At 35.8% G+C, this 12,045-nt stretch overlaps 1 protein-coding gene across 1 annotated transcript; it reads right to left on the bottom strand.

Moving 5' to 3' along the window:
- Window positions 1-721: 721 nt before the first annotated feature.
- LOC125646965 (proteasomal ubiquitin receptor ADRM1-B-like) lies at window positions 722-11,027 on the bottom strand. The gene is made up of 10 exons (XM_048873634.2): window positions 10,720-11,027; window positions 8,716-8,832; window positions 8,229-8,358; window positions 7,530-7,592; window positions 4,434-4,521; window positions 4,025-4,224; window positions 3,176-3,199; window positions 2,919-3,079; window positions 2,585-2,687; window positions 722-941 (listed from the first exon to the last, which is right to left on the bottom strand). The coding sequence occupies exons 1-10, from the start codon at window positions 10,915-10,917 to the stop codon at window positions 850-852; spliced, it is 1,176 nt and encodes a 391-aa protein (XP_048729591.2). The 5' UTR covers window positions 10,918-11,027; the 3' UTR covers window positions 722-849.
- Between the last annotated feature and the right edge of the window lie 1,018 nt (window positions 11,028-12,045).

The following is a 12,045-nucleotide window of genomic DNA, read 5'->3' as shown; positions in this document are numbered from 1 at the left end:
AATAGATCATCTGACTGACTCATGTGACTGTACAGATACACAGACAAATAGATCTGACTGACTCATGTGACTGTACAGATACACAAGACAAATATATCATCTGAGTGACTGTACAGATACAGACAAATAGATCATCTGAGTGACTCATGTGACTGTACAGATACACAGACAAATAGATCATCTGAGTGACTCATGTGACTGTACAGATACAGACAAATAGATCATCTGACTGACTCATGTGACTGTACAGATACAGACAAATAGATCATCTGAGTGACTCATGTGACTGTACAGATACAGACAAATAGATCATCTGAGTGACTCATGTGACTGTACAGATACAAATAGATCATCTGAGTGACTGTACAGATACAGACAAATAGATCATCTGAGTGACTCATGTGACTGTACAGATACAGACAAATAGATCATCTGAGTGACTCATGTGACTGTACAGATACAGACAAATAGATCATCTGAGTGACTCATGTGACTGTACAGATACAAATAGATCATCTGAGTGACTGTACAGATACAGACAAATAGATCATCTGAGTGACTCATGTGACTGTACAGATACAGACAAATAGATCATCTGACTGACTCATGTGACTGTACAGATACAGACAAATAGATCATCTGACTGACTCATGTGACTGTACAGATACAGACAAATAGATCATCTGACTGACTCATGTGACTGAAAAATCCACATATCTCACTCTGATAATGGACCTTTATTTCAATCAAACAATAATCTTTTAATTACAATAAGAATTCATACTTAGCAAACCTATATCTATGCACTGCTCACAATACATGTATTTGATATGAATAATTTGGCAGTATCTAGTCAGTATCCATAGTTTCTTCTTTCTTTTCTCCTTTCTCATTCTTCTTTTTCTGCTGTTCCTGCATAGCCTTTACGAAAGCATCCAAATCTGGAAAAAAGAGAGGTTCACTTAAAATATTCTATAATCCATCTTATAAAATTTTTTCTTTTATTGCCAGTCTGAACTGAAAAGATTTCATTTTTTGAGAAACACACACATGCAATACTTGTAAGTAATGTTAATGTAGAAATGTTTGTTGCAGTCAAAACAAGGCAAACGTGATGATTCAACTTTGAAATTGTTACAAGATACTAGGCTACTACAAAATAATCACAGTTATAAGTCTCAGAGTGGGAAAGTAAATTGATAAATGACCATGCCCACAAAATAAATGACCTATGTCATCATGATAAATCAACAAATGCCCAACACCCTCCTGTATGCCTTCATACTAGATAACTTTTGCCCTCAAGATGTATTTAAAAATGACAAAGGTCTATGATAAATTAATGAATGATCTGTGCTCTAATGAAAAATTATATAAATAATTTATGCCCTCATGATAAACTGAGAAATCACCTATGTCCTCATGATAATTAATCAAAGGCCTCAAGGGCCTCAGAGTCGACGTGCCCACGATTTCCAACAATGGGTAGGGGTATACAGCACCGTCTTATAAGCTTTAATTCTGAATCTTTAAAGTATGGTAAAATATGTGTATTATGCTTAACTAGATATCTATGGAAATGCAACGTTACAAACTAGGAACATGATACATCGGCTTGAGAAATTTACCCGTGAAAGCTTCAAAAATTGTGCGAACATAAAAGTTCAAGATCAAAGGTCACTACCCATGGTAACCCAGCACATCTACATGAGATGATCATTTATCGGTACATGTATGACAAATATCAAAAGCCTACTGCAAAAGACTAAACAGTAATAGCCCGGACTCAATTTGTAACAGATATTGATAGAAATTATTCTCTTGAAGTCTTCAAATATCTTGATCGCCGAGCTCTACCTTCTTTCTGTTTACATGAAGTATTCTTGCAAAAATGTACCACATGTGTATGTAAATGATGTTAACTCGTTTGTTGTTTATTTACTTAAACAAAGCAAATATAGAATTCGTTCATTCATTTCAGATATATTTTCATAAGAATTCTGTTAGAATATTGGATTTACATGTGGAATAACACTGCTAATGTGAGTGTAAGGAACGATAACTCTGGGTAGAGATTGAACAATGTACATAACCTATTCATGCGCGTTCATGTTATCTCCAAACCAAATGATAAAGAACATATAATTGTAATTAGATAACACTGCTTTTAAATGCAAGAACACAATAATCAATACTTTGTTTAAACCAACCACTTTGATATGCACAATATTTCCCATATTTTGCTGAAATTTCAATGACCAGTGATTAAGAACTATTTGCATTATCTTGTGTATGTATCAATAAAGGTTTGCACTCAAAGTCTGAAGTGCAGTGCCGGTGATAACAAGGGCCTTCTCGCTATCGCGAGCCAACTCAAAAAAAATGACATATGCCCTACAAGATAAATTAAAAAGCACTATAAATTGATGAATGATCTATGTTCTTACAACAACAAAATCGAGAAATGACCTACGTCCTCATGATGAATGATTTGTGTCTACAAGATAAATGAAAAGAATCAATGTTCCTTCCTTGATTACATCCACTTTGTTTTAAGTACATAATGAAGTAATGGATGACTGACCTCCTTGTGCAGCAGCATTAGCCACGTCCTCTCCCAGGTCAAACTGTGACATCAGCGGGCCCAGCTGTCCAGACTGCAGGGCAGCGCTGAAGGATGACAGCGCCTGCAAATACATTCATAGGAAATTCTAGTAACACTACAGAACACATCCTCTCATGACTTTATATGATTAATTTGTCATCAAATTGTATGTAAAAAGAAATACAACTTGTAAGGCCTTATATATGGAAAATCTGAAACATATTTCACTTATGGACTATTTTTCAGAAAGATTAAGATACTTTGTCTTTGAAGCAGTGTCTTTCTGGAATTTAGAATAATTCTGGTACATCACCTGTTGGAATTGCGGAGACTGTACAGTGTTTCTGAGCTCTGCCTCTGTCTTTGGAAGGGATTCCCCTTCTGGCAGAAACTTGATCAGTCTCTCCTGTACATCCTTATTGGCCAGAATAGGAATCATTGACTCCGGATTCAGAGCACTGACAAGGTCCACTTCTGGAAATAGAAATGAAATTTTTTATCATCTCTCCGAAGACTTCTTTCTTGTTTCATACACCCATTCCAGAATCAAATGACAGTAACATTACTTACGGTCCTTTGATGGTCCAGCTGGCACTAAAAATTACAAGATACAACACATTCATAAAAATGTATACACAACATTCAACAATGAAATCTTATATTCTCACACACACTCTCTGTCTTTCAGTTATCAAATACAGTCTAGACTGCCCTAGTGTTCCCCTGAAGCAACTCTGTTGTATACAACTGTATGATATAAATTACTATTTTCAATAAAGGGGAAGTATTAAGCGACTCCATCTAACACAAGTCACCACAATTTCTTTATGCTCTGAATGTTTCTAGCAACTGTAAGAGGGTCCCAAGACAAATGCTTCTTGTAACTTCTATTACTGGAGAGGGTGTTCTGAGTTTTAAGAACTTGTGCTCAATCCTTTTGTTATAACATCTAGACAATAAAATATGTTCAAATCACTGGTGTACCATAAACATCATCTAGACCTTAAACTATCAAAATAATCACCATGCCAGAGCGCTACATATCAACTGATTCCCACACTGACTCACATGTCAATGCCTGAGACATGATTGCTAAGAAAAGTAGGAAACAAAGAAAAAAGGAATTTAAACAGCCAGTGTGTGACAACAAATGTTACAAATAAACTTAATTAAAACATTCATTCATGCAATATGATAACATCACAAAACTGAAAATCAGGACTAGCAGATTTTGAACTCGGCTGGCAACTTTTGAGTAGTCAGCCCTGTGACTGGCTAATAATTCCATTGAGCAGTTTATTCATAGAAGGGGGTGAGTATATTCAGTGAAAACTATCAACAAGCATAAATTTCTATGTTCGAAAATTATCAAAGTGTTATCAATATTCAATGTGCCACAGTAAAATAATCAATACTAACCATTCATGGTTGAGAGTATGTTCTGTAAATCGCTGAGTCGGATTGCCTGTCTAGGAGTGGTGGCGCCACCAGAAGATTGTTGTGCAGCAGTGGTTGGAGGGGTTTGTGAGGGCAGGGCTGCCGCCGTCACTGGTCGCTGGGAGGACTCAGACCCTCCCCCACTCCCTCTGGTTCCTGGGGAAGACTGCACCCTCATAGGCCTAAAATACAAGATTTAGTTTAACAGATGTTAAAAAATAATGCATTATAAGAGGAAGAAGTCCTGGTTCTATGCAAAATACATATATATCTAACATCAATCCTAGTGCAAGTGATGCCTATGTAAAATTTGTATTGTAATTAATCAGACCTCTTGCCTAACGATTAATTAAAGAATTCCATTACACTGAACTTGATATGTGTTACTTACGGTTCTGAAGCGGTCGACTGAGCACTGCTGGGTCGTCCTCCCATCAGAGCAGACAACCCTCCTCCTGGACCTCCCATCCCCATCCCACCTAAAAGTCAGTAATAAAACACTTTGGTAATGCAGTGACACTGCAAAGTTGATTATACATGGACAAAAATTTAACAATACTCATACTGCATCTTTTTATTTTGGGGAATAAGCTTGTCTACAAGCAGACATATCAACAGTTGACCAAAGTTTTGTCCCTTGAAAAAAAAACCATTCATTTGTTTTCAGTCTGTTTCTATGATAGTTATCTTTCTCAAATAAATTGCTTTCATTCTATCACCAAGGTTTATATGCTATTTACAGCAACTTTTATTTTCGCATGAAAAAGAAAACGGTGAGATTATTTAAAAAGTAAATATAGTGGGTACGCATAAATTACACGTTATTTATTAGGTGTCTATAAGTAGCCCCACACGTTACAGGAATCCTAACATGATGTATAAAATTCAGACGCAACTATCTAACTTTGAGGCTGACAGAGCGTAAAACAACAAATTACTAAGAGGTATTTGATAGTTTTATTTCTCTTAAACTTATGGCACGGTACTGTTGTAACAAAATACACTGGTTTACACAGATAAGACCACCGATGATCAGTCTGAACTGGACATGTGACAGTTACTTGATTCGTACATTAGAAATGGCTGAGTGATGGTTGTTTGTAAACAGATTTAAAATCAAATAATTCTGGTTAAAACAGGTGAAATCATGTAGGACATACATATACCATACTGCCTCATGAATAAACATGTGCAATAATTTAACAGCATTTTTACAAGGTGGAAAAAATTTGTTGAAATTTAAACCATACAACTTTAAGTTCAACAAAAAAAATGAAACAAAGGGGGGGGGGGGGGGGGGGGGGGGGGGGGGGGGGGGGGGGGGGGGGCTTTGTACAATGACAAATGAAAATACATAAATTCAAAGAAAACAAACTCTTTATTTTATGATAGTTTTCATAAAAAGAGTTTAATTACTTTTCTTATTGGTAAAGGAAAAACCATAAAAAATGTGTTGCTAATCTTTATACCCGATTAGCTAATGGAGAAATTCAATAAATTTTTTATTCAATGTTTTGTCATTCGATATCTCAATATTGTTAACTCTTATCAAGGACAACTCTAAATTACACAGAATGTCTACATTCAAAATTTACTGGAAATCTTGGTCAATGCCTATTTGGCCCAATCACAAATTAAAAGCATCATAAAAATTTCAGTATTGATCATGGAATGACACATTTTTGCCTTCATAACAGTAATGCAATATTTTTCAACATTGTATTTATTGAACATTACATAAAAGTATCTAACCAATCAGCTGCATGAACTGTTATATCTACAGTGTGCGAAATTAACTTTTACATCCTGTAGACATTCCGTCTACAATCACTTTATTTCCTATAAACCACAACAAATTTCCATCGACCAAAATAAAAACTGCAATATCTGAAGATGCAAGATATACCATGGAAAACCTTGCAAATAATCCAAACATTGATTCGTTAGCTGTTTTCAGCATTCTAACAGAACAGTTAAAGCCTCTGAGGGGTCCCTTAACTCCTTACAGAAGAGCAAAAATACAAATGGCCACCAAGTTACTTAGCAATTACGAAGACTGTGATCAACAGCAATTAAATGAGATCATTACTGGTAATAAAACTTGGATTTACTTTTTTACTAAATGCAACAAGAAAGTTTGGATCGGAGAAATGCACAAAGATGAAAGCGAAAGAATAAATCAAGTTGATTCTGTTCCATCCCCACCTCGTCAAAAATGGAATACTCTGAATCAAATGATTTGTCATTACATTGTGGAATATTTTAGTATAGCAAAGGGGTGGGCAGAAACAAATCAGCGTAAGTATGGTTACACAGACATTTATAAGACTTGGTCAGATTTCTCATAGACAAGTCAGTCTATTGCCGTTTCGATCAATACAGACCAACATTTTCTGTAGACATTGTCTATTGGTCCACCATTAATTTCGCACACTGTATCTATAGAGTGTTACATAAAGTATCTCACCAATCAGCTGCATGAACCATTAGTTACATAAAGTATCTCACCAATCAGCTGCATGAACTGTTAGTTACATATTTAGTATCTCACCAATCAGCTGCATAAACTGTTAGTTACATATTCAGTATCTCACCAATCAGCTGCATGAACTGTTAGTTACATATTTAGTATCTCACCTATCAGCTGCATGAACCGTTAATTACATATTTAGTATCTCACCAATCAGCTGCATGAACCGTTAGTTACATATTTAGTATCACCAATCAGCTGCATGAACCGTTAATTACATATTTAGTATCTCACCAATCAGCTACATGAACTGTTAGTTACATATTTAGTATCTCACCAATCAGCTGCATAAACTGTTAGTTACATATTCAGTATCTCACCAATCAGCTGCATGAACTGTTAGTTACATATTTAGTATCTCACCTATCAGCTGCATGAACCGTTAATTACATATTTAGTATCTCACCAATCAGCTGCATGAACCGTTAGTTACATATTTAGTATCACCAATCAGCTGCATGAACCGTTAATTACATATTTAGTATCTCACCAATCAGCTACATGAACTGTTAGTTACATATTTAGTATCTCACCAATCAGCTGCATGAACCGTTAGTTACATATTTAGTATCACCAATCAGCTGCATGAACCGTTAGTTACATATTTAGTATCTCACCAATCAGCTGCATGAACCGTTAGTTACATATTTAGTATCACCAATCAGCTGCATGAACTGTTAGTTACATATTTAGTATCTCACCAATCAGCTGCATGAACTGTTAGTTACATATTTAGTATCTCACCAATCAGCTGCATGAACCGTTAGTTACATATTTAGTATCTCACCAATCAGCTGCATGAACTGTTAGTTACATATTTAGTATCTCACCTATCAGCTGCATGAACTGTTAGTTACATATTTAGTATCACCAATCAGCTGCATGAACTGTTAGTTACATATTTAGTATCTCACCAATCAGCTGCATGAACTGTTAGTTACATATTTAGTATCTCACCTATCAGCTGCATGAACTGTTGCTGACTCATTCCACCCAAGATACTCTGCAGGTCTTGTTCTCCTGTAAGTTACAATGTTTGATGAAAAGTATTACTGGTAAAGAAATTTATTTCTTTTCAAAAATACACTTTGAGTAATGTAAATGTGTAAATTTCAAGTGTCCTTCACATCTGTACAGTATCTCTTAGCATTCATTAGGCATCAAGAAATAAATTCTATGAATCTGTTCAAAAAGGTGCTTCAAATGTAATTTTACATGTACCTTAACTTCAATCTACTAGATATTAAAATATTTTTCTGGATAAAATCTTTTTTGATTTCAGCATTAGAATGCTACCTCCCTCACAATATGGTGTCTAAAGAACACACAACACATTGTCTGTTTGTATCATTATTGGAATATTGCACTCTAATGTATATATTCAGTTAAAAATTTATTTATTATTAAAGCTAATATTTTTCATCAGTGAGAATTAATTTGTGTTCTTAACTTCATACTATTGAAATATAAATTAATTCAGCAAACAAACTTTAAAAATGAAGATTTTTTCTTCACCCCTCCCCCACTTCTACTATTAATTTGCTAGGTCTCTGCTCTGTATAACTGGAGGTGTAACCATGTTATATGTAGTATATTGATGACCTATTGGATTCAGATTGGTCTTATACAACATATGTAAATCAAACAACTCCATACCGAGTCCGCTGAGTTCTGAGGGCAGTCCGGACGCCAGACCTCCCCCTCTACTGGAGCCTGGGGTGGGTGGGTTGTTTAAATTGTCATTCACCTTCTTACAGTACTCATCATCTTTGTCGGTCTTTGGTTCCTATTTAAATATAAATCATGGTCAATTCATTTTGACTGGTCTCATGAACTAAAAGTATAATCATTTCGTGTGCACCAATTTTCATTGTTTTCATGGTGAAGCAAGACCAATAAATCAAGTAATCTACAATTCTTATATATGATTGATTGATGTTTTCTGCCACACTAAACAATTTTTCAGTTATCTGGTGGCGCCCAGTTTTTTACATATGAGAAAAGAACAATCGGTAGTTGTCCACAAATTTACTTGCCAACAATATTGCATTCTTTAGGAAAACCCTTAAATTTGATCCCCTTGAAATCTTTGTAACCATAGTATTTTCATGAACAAGTTAAGTGACACTTCTTCTTTAATTACCTGCATCCAGAAGAAGAATTTGCGAGCTGGTGACTTGAACTTGAGAACATACACCCTACCAGTGGTACACTGTGACACCTGTTTGAATTCTGTGTCCTCTGGAAATATGATCAGGTCCTACAACAGTAACAAATGTTTTTGACACAAAGTTTATTTTGATGAAAAATGCATGCTGCACATTTTTATACACATACAGAAAAAATGTTGATGATCCACGGTTTTCCATATTAAGACATGAATATGCAATCCTAGACCGAGCAAAATCATTTGGGATACAGTAGAAAACATTTTTTTTTTAAATCCTTGAAAACACCATCAAAGCAAAACTTGATTTTAAAAAAAAATCATCTAAGTATTTGAAAAACTCGTTTTTGTAGTTCTGACGATTGTCTACACAGAAATCTTGGAAGTACATTGTCATAGTTTGGTGAACTCATATGTAATGAGGGGGAGGGAGCTAGTGTTTGGTGTTAATTACTTGTTTGTCAATAATCAGAAGATCATGTCACTCAGTTTGCCAAACAAATAGTAATATTGCTTTAAAGACAGATCCATGGAATAATGTTGTGCCAAAATAAAAAAGTCACCCATTTTTGCTGTTAAATTTAACCTTTTCAATGGAAAATTTCAATAATTGAACTAAATGCAATACAGTTTATATTTTAAGTATAGATATTGCATGGTATCTAATCAGTTTACAGACTTGTGGCCTACACACAGCTTTACTGTCACATGGTCTTACTCCTCTGATTTAGATATGCTAGTGATGATAGGGAGCGAGGTTTGGGTGTGCCTTACTCCTCTGATTTAGATATTCTAGTGATGATACGGAGCGAGGTTTGGGTGGGTCTTACTCCTCTGATTTAGACATTCTAGTGATGATACAGAGCGAGGTTTGGGTGTGTCTTACTCCTCTGATTTAGACATTCTAGTGATGATATGGAGCAAGGTTTGGGTGGGCCTTACTCCTCTGATTTAGATATTCTAGTGATGACACGGAGCAAGGTTTGGGTGGGTCTTACTCCTCTGATCTAGATATTCTAGTGATGATACGGAGTGAGGTTTGGGTGGGTCTTACTCCTCTGATCTAAATATTCTAGTGATGATATGGAGCGAGGTTTGGGTGGGTCTTACTCCTCTGATCTCAGGGCTCGAAATTAACATATGCCCGTCAGTCTGTGACTGGTTAAAAGTCTGGCGGACTGACATACATTTGTTTTAGTCAGTCCGATGGGACTGGTTAATTTTCTAAAGCATCATTTTGGAAAATATACTTATGAAATTTTATACACACATTTGGCATTCTTCGATCTGTAAATGTTAGATGAATCTGGTTCGTAAATATAAATCCCACATTTAAATGTTTCAATATTGTCTGAGGCATCTTGAGTTAAATTTCATTTTAATAACATTAACGAAATATGTTTAATTATTTCTGGAAAACTGTTGGACTGGTAAATTTTTCTGCAGACTGGTTGAAATTATACCCCATCAGTCCGGCTGGACTGGTGACATAAAAAGTTAGCTTCAAGCCCTGTGATCTAGATACTCTTATGATGATACAGAGCAAAGTGACTGTGTACACATATTTTAAAATATATCATATAGCCACTTAACACATTAGGTGATCATGATAACTTTTTGGCAAAAAGACAAAAGTAAGTTTCGTGTATGCTGTATATCTGTGATGCTGTTGGTCAACTTTTACAAAAAGTGTGTTCATGCATTGTGAAGTAATCGTCTTTAGAGGACATTGAGAATCAGTGAACCCCAGTGACAGTGTGGTATGTGGCAACCTACGAAAGTCGAATGCACTAAGTGACTTATGAAATCAACAGTACCGACATGCACAAAAACGATGGATATAAATGAAATAACTTATCTAGAAACATATTAGTTTCATAACATGCTTCCTTTTAAGCGAAGGAGATAAAAAAAAAAAAATTCTATATCATGTAGAGATAATTCGGAATTTCTAACGATGACAAATGGAAAATGGCTCACGTCTTCAACAGTTCCGTTGGTGCGGTCTTTCCAACAGAAATGCATAAGGGCGTCCTCCGACTGGTATACATACACTAATCCCTTTCTCTTATCTGGATGAACCATTTTACCCTTCATAAACATTTTCCCGGCCCTAAACTCGACCAGGTTTTTGCTTTGGGAACGACCAGTACTGCCAAATAATGCTCCTGAAGCCATTTTACTTTTTGTACAAAAGACACAGAGACAGTCCGAAAGTTCCGGAAGTGTCGTATATTGTTAACCCGTTCTGGAACTTGATTCGACCTCGCCGGTATTACCGGGCCGCCGGTTTTTGACCGGCTGAACACTTGATTGGAAGCCGATAATGCGTGCGCATCAACCGGGCCGGCCCGATGGCGCCGAATTTTTTGACAGGCGTGAGCGGGACCAAGATGGCGTCGTTTCTAGATATGCAAGTTTTGTCAGTTTCATTAACGAACAGCAGCTTCTACATAAGTGCATTATGCATATATTTTTACAAGATCTTGTAACAACATATATTTTTATTACTCATTTCATCACTTTTGTCAATGCATACACCTCGAAGACCCTACATTTATGAAATAACAAAAGAATGTGAGTTGTTTAGTTACGACTCATCCAATCTTACAGGTCAGTTGCCAATTTTTATTTTTATTAGGGTTAAATAAATAGTTCTAGAAAAGCCACTTGCAGTTGCAAGAGAGGCTAGGACAGACAGTAGTTTATGTATGGTTGTCCAATTATTGTGTCAAAATAACTATATGGCATGCTATCAATAGATGTCTAATTAACATAACTGACACATACGGCATTGTTGCGGCAATGAATACTTCGTCGTTATCATCGTCAAGCTCTTCTTCTGAAAATGTGTATAAAACTGTAGCGGTTATGCTAGGCGCAGCCATATTGGATTTGGAGCCGGGGGTGCCGCCACACTTGATTCATTTTCAGCCCGGTCACATGACCGGCGGCCCGATTTTGCTGCGAATCAAGTTCCAGCTTATGACCTTATATTATATTACGTGAACTTGATGGATGACTCGGATAACTTTTTCAAATGATGAAAAGACAAGAGCAACCATCCCAAACAAAGCATATTCAAGTGTTAGTCTAATAAATGCTGTGTACAATTTTGAAATATGTTTTCTACCAATTTTATTTAGAAGCCATTAAAAAAAGTCAACGTAATAAGCTTTTTACACAAGCATTCTACGTTTTAAATATCTATAATAAAACAGGACCACACTCCAGTCTGTCACCTAGGAAAAATAATTCAAGTGAAACAAATTTGTCTTTCTTTGTAAATGTCTAATATGGAAATAT

Source organism: Ostrea edulis, chromosome 6 (assembly GCF_947568905.1).
Source record: "Ostrea edulis chromosome 6, xbOstEdul1.1, whole genome shotgun sequence".
In the NCBI taxonomy this organism is placed as follows: Eukaryota; Metazoa; Mollusca; class Bivalvia; order Ostreida; family Ostreidae; genus Ostrea; species Ostrea edulis.
Note: the sequence above shows the minus strand (reverse complement) of the source record. Positions and strands in the feature narration are given on the sequence as shown.